Source organism: Eutrema salsugineum, unplaced genomic scaffold (assembly GCF_000478725.1).
Source record: "Eutrema salsugineum unplaced genomic scaffold, Eutsalg1_0 scaffold_9, whole genome shotgun sequence".
Lineage (NCBI taxonomy): Eukaryota > Viridiplantae > Streptophyta > Magnoliopsida > Brassicales > Brassicaceae > Eutrema > Eutrema salsugineum.
In genome coordinates, this window is record NW_006256342.1 from 4,933,244 (window position 1) to 4,953,949 (window position 20,706).

Below are 20,706 nucleotides of genomic sequence, written 5' to 3' on the forward strand. Positions count from 1 at the left end.
AATCTGTACTCTATATCTCGGTTAACGTGATGTTGAGAAAACTTCTGTAATGATGACAAGAAATATAGTTTCTAACAATTAAAAAAAGAGCTGGGTTGTTAATGAAATTTCGATAATATCATAAATAGTAATAGTATTGTCACAGAAATCATAAATGTATTGTGGTATATCAAAAATTAAATTAAATTATTCATCAAAAATGTTTAATGGTGAAATTTGCTTTGATTTGGTAATTCTCTGTATTTATTGTGGTAATTCAATTTTGCCGGTAAATGAAAAGACACCTTTTCGTCTCTTTTCAACGTCTCTCTTCAAAGACAGCTATTCGGCTCTATTAAAACCGCACTACCTCTTTAAATTCAATCGCTTCACCGTAAATGCCTACTTAGAACCATCATAACTTCCTCTTTCATTCCATTTTCAATCCTTTATCCTCTTCCTCAATCCATTTTCTTATCTTTTCTCTTTTCATCGAAATAAACGATGGTTCCAAGGAGAAACAGAGGTGGTGATGGTGATTTTTCCTATCTTCTCTCACTCCCTGATGAATTGCTGGAACATATTTTGGCCGCTACAAACCCAACTATAAGGGAAATAGCCCGCCTCCGTGCTGTTTGTTCTCGTTTCAACCGTATCGACACAAGCAGGGGTTTCTATCGAGCCATTGATCCCGCCGAAATCGTGCATGAACAAACGATGGTTCCACATTACCCAACGATGATGAGGAGATTCTATGACGCGGGTATTCCAGGGGTTATTTTCGAGAGGGGGATGCAAGCCTACTTTTTCTTCCACGGTGGTGAAGGCGTGGAATTGATAAGGGCTACTGCGGAGGGAGGCTACGACCGAGCCCTTTTTGTGTACGGGTGATACACTTTTGTTTTGAACATCACCTGAAAAAAATCAGTGTTATTAGTAATTGATATCTTTATTGACTAAATCCAAAACCCTAAAAATACAGCAATTTGAGAGAGCTATGATATGCTTCATTCCTTATCCTAGGTAGCGCGAAAGAGCAGTCAAGCGGAAAGTGAATGTCTAGTTTGAAAACACCATTCTCATAGGGTGAACCTTTAGGGCCCGTTATGATAGCTTCCCAGTGATACAAGTCCTCACCCACAGGTCCTAATGAAATCGGCAAAACACTAATAACGTTGATGATGTAAAAGACCGATCCTCAAATACTAAAACTAAACTAAACCCCTATTTTCAAATGAACCATCAAATACCTATACTGAAACATGGACTGTTTTTCTTTTCCACTTCCTTCAATTGCAATGAGATCACTTTGGCAGAGTACATTTTTTGAAACTATTAATTTTCTGGGTAATTAACTTTTGCTGTAATTAACTTTTTCTGTCTCCGGAAACTTGTTTCACTGAAGAAGGCAGGGGACAGTTTTTATAGAGGACGACAGGAAAAACATTATAAAGTAAACAAAGGAAACGAGTCGGTCAAACGGTGCAACGGGGTTCAAAAAAGGTACTTAATTTGTATTTGTCGTTTCCAATTTGATTTTTTTGGGTCGCGTTTATTCCTCATGTTTTCATTATAGCGATTTTCAAAAACGTAATGACTTGATTTTTGAAAAAATCGTTTATTCGTGCTGTCATGTCCTACAATTTCAATTCAAAGACACGATCATTGTCCGTTTTCTAGTGTTTTCTTTCTCTGCTATAGAACCATGTCTTTGATAATTATTTGATCCAGAACCATGTCTTTGATAATTATTTTGATTCCCTTAATAAGATAAACCCTAAACCCTACATCGTAAACCCTAAGCCCTAAACCCTAAACCCTAAACATAACCCATAACATGTATACACCTAAATTTATATGCATCAACATATAAATGTAAACTTATACATAAGCCATAATGCGAATACACTATAAGATGTAAACTGATTGATGTTGTCCAAAAACTGTGTCCACAAACTGTGTCCCTGTACACAAACTGTGTCCACCGTCACAGGTGTACACAAACTGTGTAAACCTTGTCCACTAAACCCATAACGTGCATACACCTAAATTTATATGCGTCACCATATAAATGTAAACTTATACATAAGCCATAATGCGAATACACCATATGATGTAAACTGATTGATGTTGTCCACCATCACAGTGTAGAGAACCTGTGTCCACCGTCACAGGTGGACACAAACTGTGTACACCCTGTCCACTAAACATCATAAATTTTATAACAAATATAACATAGTTCATGCCTTTCCAAGTTTAAATATAGGGAAACATAGTGTACGCTAGAAACAAACCCGAAAAACAAAGCGAGATCACAGTATACACAAATTGCGTCCACCGTCAAGGGTATACACAAACTGTGTACACCCTGTCTAGTAAACATCATAAATTTCATAACAAATATAACTTATTTCATAACAAATATAACATAACAAATATAACAAATATAAATTTCATAATAAAATTCATAACAAATATAAGTTTCCCTTTCCAAGTTTAAATATAGGGAAACATAGTGTACGCTAGAAACAAACCCGAAAAACACAGCGAGATCCCCACAAAAAAACAACAAGAGACACACAAAAAAAAATGTGGCTCGCTCTTTCCTACACACAACAAAAGACACACAAAAGCCACACCCGGTCAACCCAATGGTTCCTTGCATTTTGCCCGGTTATGGCCGGCATTTCCACATCTCGAGCATTTGTTAGGCTTCTTTTTTTCGCAACCTGCAACAGCGTCTATCAGTAATCAGTAATCAGTATGACTGGGAAAAAAATAATTGTTTAGTGTACACTAACCTGAGGATATTCTCCTGCTGAAAGTTTTCTCTTCGTCGTAGGCCTTCCTGATGGACGTTTTGACTTAGGTGGCATAATATTAAGGTCACGCACCTCTGCTGGGATATGAATGTCGTCAGGGTCGGGCACTAGTAGGATTTTGCCACAAACTGCTGCACTCTAAATTGATTTCTTAAGAATTGGATCAACCAATTTGCTGTACTCCACTTGCCGAAGCCTAGTCGCGGCCATTGCATGTCGGCAAGGGTATTTCAATGTCTGAAACTCTAGACATGAGCATATTTTGTTTAGGAGATCAACAAGCCTCCGTACACCGAACTCACTTCAACCTCCCACAAAAAAATGCCTTGAACCGATAGTGCAGCAGATTTTTTTGCTGCTGCAGGTTCATTAACTTGTCAACCTCTTCTGTAATGTCATCATCCATCTTTTGAATTTTCTCTCTTCTGCATTCAAGCCACCTACTTAACATTCGCCTCATAAATTCTAGCATTGCAACGATTGGACTGTCTCTTGCAGCAAATAGTGCATTGTTCAGAGACTCTGCAATGTTACTGGAGGTCATATTATACCTCTGACCAGAAAAGTGTGATCTAGTCCACAGCGCAAGAGGGATTTTTTCCATGTACTCCCAACAACGATAATCAACATCCTTCAGCCTTGCGTATAGTTTCTTGAAATTAGAAACTGTGAACGCTTCTCCAGCCTTTCCGACCAACCCTTTCTGACCGGAAATTTTGTAATTACCGTGAACATTTCTCTGGATATGGACAAGACATGCACCGTGGTGTGACTGGGGATACCATTTCTTTTTAGATTTGGCAATTCCACCGTGCTTATCCGAGATAAAAGTAAGATCAGAGGAATCTGGAATAATTTATAACAACTTCTCAAAGAACCACCTCCATGTCTTGTCAGACTCTGCATCGACAACGGCGAACGCTATTGGAAATACCTGGTAATTAGAATCTTGTCCACTGGCCGTTAATAGACAACCCTTATACTTACCAGTCAGGTGAGTCCCATCAACAACAACTACTTGTTTCAAATGTTTCCATCCAGATATACACGCAGCCAATGCCATAAATACGGACTTAAACCTGGTAATACATTTTCCATCTTTGTCATCTCTCTCGCTCTCGGTTGACAAATGCGTTATGGTGCCGGAGTTAGCATACTTGAGCACATGGAGGTAAATCGGTAATAATTTGAAAGAAGTCTCCTCTCTTCCGTGAGCAGAGTATATAGCCAGCTCTTTAGCTTTCCAGCATTTCCAGTACGAGGCTGTAATATTATATTCGGAGAGAACAATCGCAGGTAGCTGACTCGCACGTGGCCCAACTATTGTATTCTCATACTTAGCCTTCAGCAGAGCCGCCATGACTTTAGAAGTAGTATGTTTAGAAAATTTCTTTCTTGTATCCGGGTGGCATGTATGCTTCAAACACGCCTTCCTCACCTCATACAACGCAGACTCGCCAACTTGACACCCCAACACTCTCCAATCACATATCTTTGATGGACATTCGGCGACTGTGTACTTCTTCGCATGCTTTTTGAATTCGAACATCACTACATTCTTCAGTGCATTGATGGCCAACGTGATTTTAAAGTGTTCCTTGTTCCTGAACTTTTTCCCAACCCATATCTCTCCATCTTCATTTGACAAATCAAGTTCATCGAAATCCCCTCCCATTTCATCAGAGACTGGTGCCACATCCGGAAATCCATATAGTTATGTACGTTTAATCGCTTTCTTCAGCTCTGCACCGCCATTCTGACGCCCCCAACTGACATCACCTGTCGGAGTGTGCACAAAATCATCATCATCTCCATGGGGAGCCAGAACATTCTCACATACAGTCCTCTTTCTTCCAGGAAAATGAATAGGACTCTCCGTTAAGAGAATAGAGTTCCATATGGTTTGAATCACTCGGCTCACTTCCGCGAGTACTTCCACAACCCCCTGAACTACCAGAGTCATCCTTATCCTCATCAAATCCAGGTTTAGAATGGAAACCCTTACCATCTGCTAGTACGTAATCATTCCACCAGTCAAAATCATAATCCGGATTATAATCATCATCAGAGCCGTGTGCGTCATCGTCAACATCATCAGCTTCCTTCTCTTCTGAATCTCTCGTCTCGTCTGATTCCTGGGACATTTTTAATTCCAACTCAGGGTTGTCAACAGAGACAGCGTGACTTGGAACATGAGGTTTTACATTAACGGAGGTGTTAATGCTGGCCTGATTCCTGTGACATTTTTAATCCCAATGGAGGATGGATAACAGAGACAGCTTCAAGTTGTACACTTTTGGAGGTGTTCATTGCGGCCTCTGCCTCTACTTTCTCGGCATGTGCTATCAGCAAACAATCATCGATATCTTCATCATCTGCTTCATCATCGGGTTGACTAGACTCTGCCGAAGAAGAGGCTATGAAGTTTGTTGGCCCTAAGGACTTTCGCCGTTCCCTCGCTATTTGAACTTCAAGACTTTTCTTCCGTTTCAATCTCACCATTTTACCATTTACTGACTCCTTGAATGTGACAAATAAATTCACAGACTTGTCAGACTTATGCAGCGAAAGGAAGAATTTGTACTCTCGAGGAGTAACTATTACACATGGATAACTCCCATCACCATTAAGCTCAGCTAGAACATCATCAAACCAGTAGGAAATTTCCACTAAAACAACTCTCGGGTCTAAACCGAACTCATGCGCAATCAGATTTCTCAAATCATCTGGTCCGGACACATCTTTGCAATTTTATGCACCTTCCACGACGAGATATGTCCATTTTGAAATCCCATTCTCCTGTATAGTACCTTATCCACGTTCCCGCCATAACAAGAATGAACGCATCCATTGCAATTCGCGAACTCCATATCTAAAAAACTACTGGCAAATAGCGGACACCAGTCCGAAAAAAATTCGAAAATAACAATGACAAATCTATGGGTGTACAATAATAGGATTAAGTAACTAACCGTAGTTGTTGTCCTCTTGATCATCGCATAATTTCCCCTTCAATTTCAACATCTTCTGGAAAGGGAAACTAAGGTTTCTAATTTGGTTAGGGTACTTTGTTTCTTATTTTAACCAATTTATCTCCATCATCTCTAATTAACCACAATTTTTCCCGACAAAATTAAAAAGAGAATGGGAAGGGTAATTTTGCGTGTAATGAGTTGAGTAGTTTCCGGCCCATAACCGAAGCCCAGTAAGGTGGTTTTTGGGAATTTCATTCTGAAATTCGAAATCAGGCCCAAAAAACGACACAATCAAGCGCGTGAGTGCTCTCTTCCCGGCTGTTACGCGCGCGGACGTAGACTACGCCTGGGACCCACGGTATTTTCTGCGTCTGTCTCTCTCTAAAGAACAGTCTGCTCTGTCTCTCTTTCTCTCTCAGAGAGAAGGGTAAGTTTGGCATTATGAAAGTATGTCCCTATCCTGACTAATTAAAACTTAAAACTACCTTTTTCTCAAATAAAAACTTAAAAAGGTCCTTATCTTCAAAACAACCCTATTAAAAATCGGTTACCTAGCTAACTCCCTCCTATCAACATGCTAATGTCCTACCATTAATATATTATCATCACCCAATTATAGATCTGATGGCCACATTACTAGTTTAAAAATAGGATAATTGGCAAAATACACTTTTGATATATGTTAAAAAAAATTTTGACCAAAATTTAATTAGAAATAATATAATCTATTAAATAAAAATAAAAACTCGAAATAAATAATTAATATAATAACATAATCTCACTTGGTTTTCTTATTTAGTTATATTTTTTTTTCTTTTAAAGATTTAATAGATGAATCAAGTTGTGATATTTTCTCTAGTCTTTTCTTTAGATGTCTCTTTACTTTACTCATAAATCTCATAAAAACAAATGTATACAATTGTGCATATATTTATACACATCATCAAAGATTACAAATGTATGATCCAAACTTTAAAAATTCGTGTTCAAAATCTTACTCTGAGGAACAGGTGAATACATGAAATCAAAAACCAGCCACAGTAAAAAGATAATAAAAGCTTCTTAGGACTGATACACAAACAAACAATTCAGTCTTCAAAACTGAAATCGAACACAAGAGAAGAATCTAGATCCAGGAGAGTTTAAAACAAAAACAAAAAACTGATCAATTGATTTCAAGAACGTAATCCACTGACCAACTATTACTGATTTGCACTGAAAAGACCAAGAAAAAGGACACATAGCAAACTGGTGCTAGTTAGAGAAATTGAAAGAGAAAGTCAGCATATAAATAATGTAAAACCAAAATATGTAAAATCTCAATTCAACGAAGAGTAAAAAAATAACGATTTAAATATTAATTTATTTAAATTTTAAATTAAGGTTAATTTTGTCATTTTATTTATTACTTATTAAGTGTAGATTTCAAAAAAAAAATAAAATTGGTGTATTTTTCAAATTATAAACTCATAATAAGGCATTTTCTCAAATTTTCTCTTTAAAAATACTGTAGTCTGAATTTTCGGCTAAAGAAGGCGAGAAATATCACGTTATATGTTAAATTTATGTAACGAACAAAAATAGATGAATGACTCGAATAGACGTGGACATCCTTATTGGTATCTTTCTCGGATAAATGAGTTTTGTTGTCGTATTAGTTTGTTCCAATAAACCGGAACTTTTTATTTTATTTTACTTTTGACAGAAAATTAATTTATTCATTTGGCTGAAGTCTAAACGTTCTATGTTTTATAATGAATTTTTTTTTTGTGGGGTTTGAATGCCAGGTATTCTTCAATGAGTTTATGTATGGGTAATAAGTTAAACTATATAGCAAATCATGATTGGACATATTTACACAGATTAACACTAAATTCAATTTTTTTTACAAAATTAATACTTAAAATTTTTAATCTGTCTTTTAGAGTGAAATAATAAAATTATCGCCTTGTTCTGTCTACTTGTGTACCATCTACATGCGTATGTCATATTGTACAAGAACTAAATTGTCATAAATGATATCAAAAGCGGTAATTCTTGCAAAACATGATTGGATTTATATTATATGCAAAAGCAGATAATTTAACAAAGAGTGCTCGAGTCTACTTTTCATGACGTTTTATATGTAAATTCGGTATCATTGGTTTAAGTCATGGAATCATTCTAGGTATTTAAGCTGTTGACAAAAAAAATTATATGTTTTAATACAGTTATTATCTTAAAATTATTTGTAATTAAAATTTATGAAAAGAATTTTGTTTTACATCTTTTATATGATTTTTCAAACAAATTTAATATTTATCAGTTACCTTAAGCTAATTGTTTTTGAATTTAAGATATTATCATCTAACTGTTGACATATTAAATATAGTCATATTTGTATAACTAAAGAGTTTCTTAATCTATGCGAGAAGTGTTAGAATGATACTTCATTCGTTTCTTAATAAATGATGTTTTTTTTTTGAATAATTTAGATATTTCTATTTTTTAAATGTAGTTATTTTTTTTTCTCTCTATCCTTTTAATTATCCAAAGAGAAAATGTAGGTAGCACCACTCTTTTTATTTTATTAATAGTATCGTATTAGAGTTAATTTTTTTAAGTATGGGTATATTAAATATGTATATTGGTGTAATTTTAACAAAAATCAATATGTGTAAATGTGTCTTCTTCTTTTTTCTGGCATGTGTAAATGTGTCTAAATGACACTTATTTTGTGAATAAACAAGAGAATATAATTGAACTATTCAAGGGTGAAAAAATTAAAACATAATAATTATAAAGTATGAGACAATTTTTATGAAATCATATTAACATAATGAGGATGTTTTCGGAACTTTAGTTTACATATCATCAATATGTATTTAACTAGATGATTACATATACTATGTGCGGAGTAAATATTATCTATAATTATTTTATTCAAATATATTGTTTTATAAATATAAATTATAAAATGTTAGCTGATATTTATAATTGAAAATATATGTGTTAAGTATGCAATTTTCAATAATAATTAAAATTATATCTATTTTGTAATACAATTGCATAAATATTATATAATTATTAATTTTATAATTAATTTTAATAATATTTTTACATAAATGAAATTGCATATTAAATTAGATTAACACTATCTATCTAACCAGTTCAATATCAGACTAAAATATTTTGTTTTTGATATAAAAATTTGAATTATAATATGTATAAAAATTATTAAATTTTAATATTATTAAATAAATAATGTGATTATTTTTTAATAAAATTAAAATCAAAGAAAGATTAGATAAAATATATAATGTTAGTAACATCAATGATATTATGTTTTAAAGTTTTCTAATTATATTGATAAGAAATAAAATGAGAGAGAATATTTTTACAAATTAAATGTTAGAATACTAAATATATAATTGATATAAACTAATTTCTAGCCAAATTAATGTTAATAGCATATGATGTAATTAATCTAATAAGTTGAACATACTTTTAAAAAATTAATAAGAAAGTTTTTGAAATTGACATCTCAGCATAACACTCATATAAATAATATATGAGATAAATATTATTTTTTAAGTTTTATTGTTAATTAATAATATAAGATAGTATGAATATTCATATGGTTCTCAAGTAAATATCCACATTTAATCGATGAGTTAATGATGTTTTAACAAGATTAAATTATGAATCTTTCTATATGTATCTCAGTATCCCTATAAAAAAATAACTAGACATATATAACACCCAACAATACATGAAACTCTATTAAAATTCCCATCACCTCCTCATATTAAAAACAAAAAAAAAACATAAAGAGAAAGAATATTAATCGTTTCCTTAAATTAATGTTTACATGTACGGTTTGCTCTTTTGGTACGTATGATTGTTTGGTTAGTCCATTTTCTAGCAATGCATCATCATGTTATTCTGAATTAATTAAAATCCTCTCTCCAAACTATTCAAATTAAGTCACAAAAAAAAATTATTCTTTATTATATGTCGGCAATTCTTTCTTAATCAACAACACAAAAATCCAAAAACCTAAGTGTGGATGTTTTCTCCAGTGGTTGAGACACCAGCATTGCCTTCATTTCCAGCTCTCATCATGAGCAAGCATTCAACAATCGGCGGTGGATACAACATGACGAACGCAATAACTCACATTTTTCATTTTTTTGGGTTAAATTTTTTTTTGTTTAATATGTTAGACTCTGCGATGATTTCCGCTAAATATGGTATTACTATATCATAATTATGCACTATCTCCTAGATATTTTAAATTCAGAGGGGGTTCACAAACATACTGCGAGAGATAAGGAGAAAATTATTGTTTTGTTGCTTTTAGAATTCGGACAAAAAATAATTTGTTCTATAGGATGCATGTACATTCATGAATATGTATAGATCTAAGCCTTGGTTATCTTTGTTATTCTTTATGTCTCTACTTACTAAATTTTCTTGGTACTATAACAAATTCTAAAGCATTATAGCTTTGTATAGTTGCAAATAATTTTCTTTGGATTCGCTTGATATGGATTTATCTAAGAATAATATCGTCAGTTCATGGAAAAACTCAATTCTCAGTAGAATAATAAGAATGCACAAACATTAAAACCTAGAGATTAGTTATTTCAATATATATATATATATATATATATAATCTAGATACTTTTTTCTTGTCGTCAATCTGATTACTTAATCGTACCGATATAGATCCATTCTAGCCAAAATAAAGAGAAACAAACCAAGCGCTTATGTACTTATATTGTGTGTTAAAGCGTTAGGTAACTTAGGTTTGTGATATAATGCGCAAACATTACACTCGAATGAGATCCTAATTAGGTCTGGCAAACCATCAGCATGAAACCTCACTCTTGGTTTTACTTTAATTAATTCTCGCGGGAAACATCATTAACCGACTTTGTTTCTTTAATTTATTGCTTGCATCGATACGTTACCTCTTTCGTTCGCAAATTACTTCTTTTGCCCGCAAAATCAATAAATGAATAATCAAAAAAATATATAGAAAATAGGGCCCTAAAAAATGTATATAGATTTATAAATATTTAAGAAACCGGGTCATCATGATGACAGATCAGGCTTTTACAGCAAATCCAGAGGAAGAAATATTTTTATTTTTATTTTCTTCTCGATTTACACGATTTTCTTTTTTTATATACAGAGTATATGAAGTCACTACAGTACTAATTCCATTAGGTAAGAAATATAATCTAATATTTACCATAGCATGAAGAAATCAATTTGCAATAACTTGACTTTTTGTTTTGTGAAGCAATCACATCATTGTAAGATGAATTTTAAAAGACTTTTTTATTTAAATAGAATATGCTATCCACTTCAACATTTACGAAAATCAACAATCTGGTTTTAAAATGAAAACTCGTGATCAAGTTCAACATATTGCATCATGTTTAAGTAACAAATTTAAACATTACTAACATTCAATTTTTTTTTTACTAACTTTAAAACATACTACCGAAATTAATTTATAAGTTAGTCGTTGACCATTCTACATTTCAACTCTCATCGTTCAAAAAATAACAACATAATCATATTCTAAAACTATAATACGAAAACGATACAACTAAGGTTGTAAACTTTTTTTAAAAAGCCTAAGGTTGTGAATTTGTCGGCATAAATGGGATAACATAATAAGCATAATAATTAAGGGGGTTAGGCACGGTACAAGTACTTGCTACATTTCATGTACTTGTTATTTGGCTTGACTCGTTCAAGTAATTAGATTTATTATTTGTACCTGGTTATAACAAGTACTCGTTATTTCAAGTATTTGTAAAACTTTTGAATATTTGATACATAAAATTTGAAATACTTGATACTTGAATCTTGAGTGTATATTAAGAGAAACTTTATATCGATAATTGTAAATTATACTTGGGTTTTTGGATTTTAATATCAAAGGCTCATGTGCATGTGATCATGAGTCTTAAGACCGCCATACAATTTGTAACAAACAGAGTTTTTTTAAATTTTTGATAGTTTTTAGGTTTAATTTTTGAATTTTAATATCTATTATAGATTTTGTTATTAAAATTAAATAAATAACAAATATTTAGTAACAAGTAATAAATATTTATTTTAATAAGTAACAAGTACCAAATAATAAGACAAATAACAAGACAAGTACTAAAAATAAAAACGATACTTGATACTTGATCCGTACTTGCAAGTAATAAAATTTGTAGACTTGTTATTCGACTTGACAACAAGTACTTGTTTTATCAAGCCGAATACGAGATAAGTAACGAGTACGGAACAAATAACAAGTATTTATGTCCAGGCCTAATAATAATGTTAAGAATGGACCAACTTCTGGAATCCGAAATTAAATCCAAACAGTTTTAAATGAAAATTGATTTGTAAACTCTAATAAGATGTTTTGATTTAATCCAGAGAAAAAGAATGGACCAAACTTCTGGAATCCGAAATTCAATGCAAACAGTTTTAAATGAAAATTGATTTGTAATCTCTAATAAGATGTTTTAATTTAATTTTGTTTTATGATTCAATTTTGTTTTCTCTTCTTATATCCGGAAACGAATCTATATAGCATAGCTATCTTCATTTCTTGACTGATATAGTTATTCCACCGATCCTAAAATTTTATAAAATTATTTATGAAGAAAACATTATAAATACAACAGATATATAAAAAAAAATGAGCAGAGTTTTAACGACAATGGACAAGTTGACATATCGAGAGGGATGGCAAGTATCAGTGTGCTCTTCCAGAAAGGCTACGATATGCCCCCACTTCCTCTTCTTCCCCGAACAACACTTCCTTTGCTTTGGACCACCCTAATTTCTATTTAATTTTGAAATTCTACCTTTTTAAGATAACTACAACATTTTTTTTGTTTTTATTCTTATGCTCTATAGTTGGTTGTCATCTCACTTGATTTAAAACTTTATTCACTTTTTCAATGAGCAAGTATATAAAATAGCATACTTGAATTTCTATTTCTAATACAGCATTACTTTCAACTCAAAACAATTACATTTGGAAGAGTGAAGAGTGGTATGTTTTTTAATTACTTACAACAGAAGAAATTCATAAAACGAAAATACATGTTTATTTTATTCTTTACTTATTCTTCATATACGTGAACGATACAAAAACAGATAATTTAGCATATAATACTTGTATCTATTTTTATAGTGTTGTATATATAAACTCGATATTCTACTGTAGATTTATGAATTGTTTTAAATATTTATGTTATTGACGAAAAAATCTAATTCAATATTCATTTTAAAACCATACAAGTATAATTACAAAAAACGAAAGTTTACCGCTAGACAATGAGATACAAAACGGCTTAAAAAATCATTACCAAAATATGCCTCGATCTCCTATACCCATTTTTTGTTGTTGTTAGTCTTATATCCCCAATGTTATTTTGTTTTCTTCCTATGCCCTTGTTAAGTTGTTTCAACAACCAAACTAACCAAATTGTGAAATTGTCCTTTAACAACAATACAACCACAACCTGTATCTTTTTACTAAATCGTCATTCTCATCCTTAACCAGCGATTTGTCCCTTAACCGATAAGTAGTGAAAAAAGTGGGTAGGCTAATAAAGTAAAGTGAAAGGACAGAAAGAAAAGCAAAGACACGAAGAAGTGTATAAAGAAACCAAACATTAACCCACTTGTGTAACCCTACCTCGAACCATGTAGTATTCATCATCTCACCAGTCACCTCTCTTTTTTGGCTTTTTTTGCCTGTTCAATTTTTATATTCTCATCTCTTTTTAATTGTATTTGCTCCTTTTTTTCCCATCTGTATTCAAGTCGATTATATTTGAATTTTATTCATAGTTTTTGTTCGTTCAAGTCGGTTCGATTAAACAGAATTTAAAGATGTTATATTTTTATTCGCTTCCATGTAATGCATTTGTTAGTTTCCTTTCTGAATAAGATTATAACCTCGTCTATTCAATTACTTTTTACAATGATTATTTTTACATGTGTATGTATTTCGAAACTGTTTTATAAATTGTCATATTTTAAATGTTTTCACAATTCTTGATTTAATTGATAAAAAAATTATAATTGGATATAAAGAAAAAATAAGTAGCTAAAACACTGATATGTTTAGAATCGTGTTGATTTCCTAGATTCTTTTAATTGAAGTAAGGAGGTTGCATATTTTGTTTGTATCCTACTTTTTTTTTTTGCATCCTAATTGAATTAACTAGAGGGGCTCGCATATTTTGTTAACTACCTACTTTTTTTTTTTTGCATCCTACGTTTAGTATATATTGCCAATTAATTCAAACTCATCTATTGGTAATATTCTTTAGAAGATCGATCAAGTATTTGTTAATTTTCGTTATTATAATATTTCTGTTTTCGATCAAATTCATATGGATTTACTTTTGGGCTACTTCCTAAAATATCTCATATTTGTAATTAGATTGAGGTGGATTAAAAGCAAGGTATAACTATTATCTGATATTCCGATCTCATATCGTTATTATTATTATTATTATTATTTTTTGCTAAAATATCGTTACTAGGTTAGCCCTATCTTTAAATTGCTTTGCTTCAAACATTCAACGAGATACAATTTATATTACAAGTTTACAGCGTCCGATCTCAAACACATATACATTAGCTTTACGTATACATTATAATATATATAGTTACAACTATCCCAGCGTTTCAGAGTCGAAATTGTTTAGGTGGTGATTAATTTAAGTCGTTCATTTAAACGATACTATCTGTTTGGACAGAAGACAAAAGAAAAAAAAACATTAGAGCCTGTCACTTTCCATGTGCAATCCACAGACGTGAAACCATGACCGTTCGATTATCCCCCGTAATGTACAAGCTCCTTCTGGAACGCTAATCCAACCGCAGATGATACAGCCAAATATATTTACCAAATCTCTATGACACCAACTTATTACTTTTTCCCTTCTGTTTTCTTTTCTCTCTTGCTAATTGATTGCAGATTAATCGAAGTCTTATATCCGTATCTCGTTGGTTTGTAAACTTACTTTTTGGCTCATAATACATTTTTATATTATTTCCATTTTTAGTTATTATTTGTAGGTAAAAAAAATTAAATTAATCCACCATTTGAACTGATCAATCGAACATATTAAAATCTTTAAGTTTTGTTGATCAACTTTTTCACGACTGATTTGGTCAAAATCAAGATATATGAGTGGTTTTGGCCGCCTAGAAAAACCGATTATAAAAGTACTACATGCGTTAGGGTCTAAACATTGTTCTTATAAATAGAAATAATATAATTGTCTAATTAAATTCTTATAAAAATAACTGTAGACCATTTAATTAAATTTCTGTCCGGGTTATGCGAAAAAGAAAAAAGCATTCACATGTCTCTCTCCTGACATGCACGAACCAACAAATACTTCATAATATTTTTGTTCGACACTAAAATCACGTCATTAGTTTATCTAAAATAAAACCCCATTTTGACCGCAACCTCTCTCTATATAAACATTTTGAGTCTCATCTCTCTCACCAACCCAACGATTTTCTCTCTCTCTTACGATTTAAAAAGTTAAATAAACCCTCTCAACAACATTGTAATCTCTCTCTCTCTCTCTCTCTCTCTCTCTCTCTCTCTCTCTCTCTCTCTCTCTCTCTCTCTCTCTCTCTCTCTCTGTTCTTCAACAAAAATGGCAGAAACATCAACGTCGTCGCCATTGAAACGCCAAAGAGAAGAACAAGAACAAGAAATCATACCCCAAGAAGATACAAAGAGACCAAAGCCCTCTTCATCTTCTTCCTCGTACAATCAAGTTCAATGTCTGTTAGATGATGCAGAAGTTGAAAATGAAGCCGACAATGACTTAACTTCCCTAATCACCACACTTCAGCAAGAGCAAAACGCTGACGTTTTTGAGAATCCTACTCTCTCTTCTTCGTCTTGCTCCTCCTCGTCGTCTTCAAATGAAGAAGAGTACGAAATCGACAGGGAGAAGGTGATGAGGCATCTTCTTGAAGCTTCCGACGACGAACTTGGGATACCTAACACTGAAATTAGCGGGAGTAGTTATGAGATGACTAAGAATGAAACTAATCAGGATTATGTTAATGTGTTTAATTTATTAGATGGGTTTGGTGATGGGTTTTGGGAGCTTGAGGATGAAGCTGCTAACTATTACACGTTGCTGCAGTCAGAACTCTTCATGTAGAAGTCCAAAAGAGTAAAATAGGGAAACAAGAAAAAAGAGGATCAGTAAAAACGGAAAGTAAAGACCAAATATGATGTAGAAAAAAAATATATATGATGAAGAAGAAAAAAGAAAAGAGATGCATGGATTATCATTTTCTTTAGGAAAGTTATTCTATTCATATTTTTTTTCATTGTTTAGGATTTTCATTTTTCATTTGAATTTGACCGGTGTCCTCTTTTATTTGTCTACTACTATATTTATATTTCTTTATCTTAATTGGCTGATTAATTTCTAGTGGGACTAATGATAATGATTCTATTTATTTTGATGTTTTTGTCTTTAAATTGTTTGTTACGTTATTTAAATACATGGACCCTACTAGGCTACTACAATCCAAAGTGCATAAATAAAATATATAGTTCAAATGCCAGTCCCATTCTGGACCCTTGTGTTTCATCTAGTAAATTTTTAAAGTTTATCAGAGAGATATATCTTAAGTATTCCGGATGGTTATGCCTTATCTATTTTCAAAAATATATATTCTTACTATAATCTATGCATTAAAACTCTTTTTTTTTATAGTGATTTTGTTACAAAACCTAAAACGAAATATAAGTGAGAATAAATATTAATTATAGCATATATATTATTGTCCAATCGAAATACCTAAAAAAAAGATTTATAAAAAACACGTATCAATACGGCCGATACCTATGAATTCGTACTCATCATTATTTTGTTAAAACAAATCACTTATAACGAATAGTTTTTCACTCCCACCCCATCCCTATTGTACATGAGGCATCTAGACTCGTCATTTTTTTTTCTCTCGTTAGTATTTAGTATTTTGTTTAAATTCCTCGTGCAGATTTATTAAAATAAAAATTTATCTAATTAATTGAGAACTCTATAACAGCTCTATAACGTACGTTAATTGTGTTGATATTTATATACATCTAACGGCATATTTTGTATTTGGCGTACCGTACGTCACTTGGTCACGTGTTTGCGTTTTTATTTGGTGTCGTCTGAATAAATAGTGCATAGAAAAGATTACCAAACTACAAATTGAGGCAAGGCTTTGCTTTAACATTGAGGAAGTATAACCACAAGACAAACGTAGACTGAAGGATGTCAAAAGAAAAGAAAAATGAAGAAGACAAACGTAGACTGAAGCATGATTTTTATATATTTGAAAATGAGGAAATAAGAAATATAGATCAACAAAATCAAGCTATGAAATGTTGACATGTTACCAAAAAAAAGGCTATGAAATGTCGGTTTTGGTTAATTTAATAATCTTAAATTTGGTCCTTGCGTTGGTATCTCTATCATAACGAAAGACCATATATAGGCTATAGCTTTTTTTTTGTTTTTGATCTCAAATAAGCTATAGCTAAACATGCGTACGTTAATGGAGACTCTAGGTGAGTTTTTTTAAAAAAAACTGGTTTTATTTGGTTAAAACTTTATTTTTATTTATAGACGTTTTAAGTAGGAAGAATAACCATTTTTTATGAATCTCAAGACTAATTTAGGTTTCGGCTTAGATTGATAAAAACAAGTTATCCCTTTTTATAAAATTTATAATTTGTACTAAGCCTTCATAAACTTTTTCTGGGATTATATATATACCATATTTTTTGTAAAAAAAAACCATATTTTGGAACTTCTTCTATAATAAAAATGGACAAATATAAGGATCCGCAATTTTCTTCTTCCAACGGAAATAATAAGCTAGTGCTAATGCTCATAGATATTAGATACCATATATATCAAAAAAGGGAATAAGAAAGAGTCTCTGCCTTGTAGTTTGTGACTTATTAATGTTCTTTTTGTTAAAAGCTTTTGGTACTTTTATTTTATGAAATACAATTTTTCTTTTTAGTAAAGTTTTAATTTGTAAAATTGTTATTTTTTTCTTTGAGTATACTTTAACATTAGATTTAAAAAAATGAAGAAAATCTTTCTGTTATAGATTTTGGTTTTAATAACCACTCTATGGGTTTTCTATACTAAAATATATTTGTGTTAATATGCATTGGGCAGAATTTTTTGTTATTATTTTATGGTCCGAATTTTTATTTTTATCGGTCCACAGTCCACTTACGCTATGTTCCACCAGTTTCTGACATCGATAACTCAATAGTAGTAGTTATCTCATTTAACAGATCTATTGGATATTACTGATTAATTAATATGTCATGTTTGTCTGGTAGTGGACATGTTGAATTTTTTTTAATCCTCTTTAATCATCTTTATTGTGGATGCTCTTATGTTTTTTAATCATCTTTCTTAGTTTTTTTAATAAAAAATGTAGTTTGCCCTTCTATTTAGCTAATTTCATAACATTGTTTTGTGGAATCCACAATATTTGACTTCTCCATCTTACACACAATATCGTTTGGATATATTTTTACGCTAGCTAACTATACTAACTAAAAAAAACTAACTATACTATAATATCTGATACAGCCCTTATAAGGTTTGTTTTTTTTGGATGAATGTTAAATTATATTCACACCAAAAAAAAAAAACACCAACGTTTTCTACATTAAAATGCGAGCATTTTTTGTAAGAAAATTTCAGAGGCACTAAACATAAATCTAATGTACTGGTTTTTGTGGATTCGGTTAGCTCCTTAAGGTCTTGAGGCCAACTACATTTGAAATCCTTGCTCATATTTGCTATCACCAAGTAAGCGAATAGAGCTAAACCTGTTTCTCATCCCCTTATCAATGAAATTAATCAGAGATGTTGCAGAAGATGGTGTGGAGCCATGCCGTCGAGCATTCCGTTCTCTCCATAGGACGTGAATAGCCATTTGGAATAAGTATCACAGAATAAAGCTGTGAATTTTATTACCACCAGTGTTGGAGATGAGATTAATTAGCGCAGACCATTCATTGGAGTAGTCATGCCTCAGAATTCTCATAGCTAGATTCGCCCAAATCTGAGATGAGAACGAACAAGAAAAAAACAGGTGAGCTCTTGTTTCATATGGGTCTTGCAAAGAACACATGCCGTAGAGACGTAAGGAGCCCAGAGGTGCATTCTATCCCCGGTGGTAAGCCGATCATGAAGAGCAAGCCAGGCCATAAAACCATAGCAAGGGCAACAATGAGAAAACCACACTCCTTTAGACCAACAGACCCGCGGATGTTTGGTTCGAAGCTGCTCTCGAGTGGATTTTGAGTCAAATTTATTGCAGTACTTAGATTCCTTTGTTTTCCAGAGAAAGGAATCTGTCGCAGATGCTCTGTGTCGAGTTTTGAAAAACTCAATATGATCTTCAATCGTATTTAAGAGCTGTATCCGATGCCTGCGACGACGATGCGAAAGAACCACCTCCTCCACCGTTGACTCTGCTCGAATTCCCATATCCAAAATCCCGCGAGCGCCAGTGAGATTGATCAACGGCCCAAGATCAGACCAATTATCATGCCAAAAAGAGAGGAACGACCATTTCCAAGCTCAACTTTGAGAAATGTTGCAGCTTTATGACGAGATTTTAGAAGATGCTTCCACATCCAAGAACCCGTGGAGCTATTTGACGGCTCAGGCGTTGTCCAAAGAGAAGAATGTCTCATGAGATTCACCCTAGACCAACTCACCCAAAGCGAGTTTGCAGTGAGCAATCTCCAAACAAGCTTAAGAACACACACATCATTTGCAACATATATGCTTTTCAAACCCAATCCTCCTTCAGAACGTGGCTTACAAACATCAACCCAGGCAATTTTTGCCTTCCGAGGATTAAGATCCGGACCTGACCAAAGGAAAGCAGAGCAAATACGATCGATCTCCGAGACGCAAGTATTCGGCAATCGAAAAGCTGAGACCCAGAAGTTTGTGATACTTGCAATCACCGAAGAGAGAAGTTGCAGTCTTCCAGCAAAGGATAACGCCCTGGCAGTCCAGGAATTAATACGACCTTTGATTTTGTCGATCAGAGGTGCATAGTCAAGGGTGCGCATTTTCTTGGTTAACAGAGGCAATCCCAAATATCGCACCGGCAAAGATCCAAAATCGAAAGCAAACCTCTGAGCAATGGTATTTCGAACCGTATCTGAAACGCCCGCAAGAAAAATCGTGGATTTTTCCAAACTAATCTTCAAACCTGATATCCTTGAAAACTCATCAAACACCTCAAGAATACCTTCAATAGATCGCATTTTCCCATCAGAAAAGATCATCAAATCATCTGCAAAACACAAGTGTGTTAAACTAGTATTTGCACACTTTGGATGAAATCTGAATCGTCTCTGAATAGCTGCTTTATCAAGCATCTTGGAGAGGACGTTCATACAGATTACAAACAAATACGGAGACAAAGAGCAACCCTGCCTCAACCCCCGCGAACTACCAAAATAGCCGGAAAGCTCCCCATTAACTTGAACTGAGAAGGAGGCGGTCGATATGCATAGCCGGATCCAATGAATGAACTCAAGGGGAAGATTGAGAGCTTCCAAAGTACCAAGTAAGAAATCCCACTGAACTGAATCAAAAGCCTTTGAAATATCAATCTTCAATGCACATCTAGGAGAGATATTGCTCTTGTGATAACCCGAAACCAACTCAGAAGCTAGCAGGAGGTTTTCTATAAGAAGTCGATCTTGAACAAATGCAGATTGATTTGAGGCGACAAATTTTGGCAAAATTTGTTTGAGTCGGTTTGCTAAGATCTTAGATATGATCTTATACAACACATTACAGCAAGAGATCGGCCTAAAA

General features: G+C 32.8%; 2 protein-coding genes across 2 annotated transcripts; one reads left to right on the forward strand and one right to left on the reverse strand.

Moving 5' to 3' along the window:
* Positions 1 to 3,099: 3,099 nt before the first annotated feature.
* Positions 3,100 to 4,945, reverse strand: LOC112082841. The gene is made up of 3 exons (XM_024150394.1): positions 4,642 to 4,945; positions 3,789 to 4,487; positions 3,100 to 3,647 (listed from the first exon to the last, which is right to left on the reverse strand). The coding sequence occupies exons 1-3, from the start codon at positions 4,943 to 4,945 to the stop codon at positions 3,100 to 3,102; spliced, it is 1,551 nt and encodes a 516-aa protein (XP_024006162.1).
* A 10,301-nt stretch (positions 4,946 to 15,246) lies between these two features.
* Positions 15,247 to 16,090, forward strand: LOC18008286 (ankyrin repeat, bromo and BTB domain-containing protein DDB_G0293800). The gene has a single exon (XM_006390913.2). It carries the CDS (start codon positions 15,472 to 15,474, stop codon positions 15,988 to 15,990), a length of 519 nt encoding a protein of 172 aa, XP_006390975.1. The 5' UTR covers positions 15,247 to 15,471; the 3' UTR covers positions 15,991 to 16,090.
* Positions 16,091 to 20,706: the final 4,616 nt, after the last annotated feature.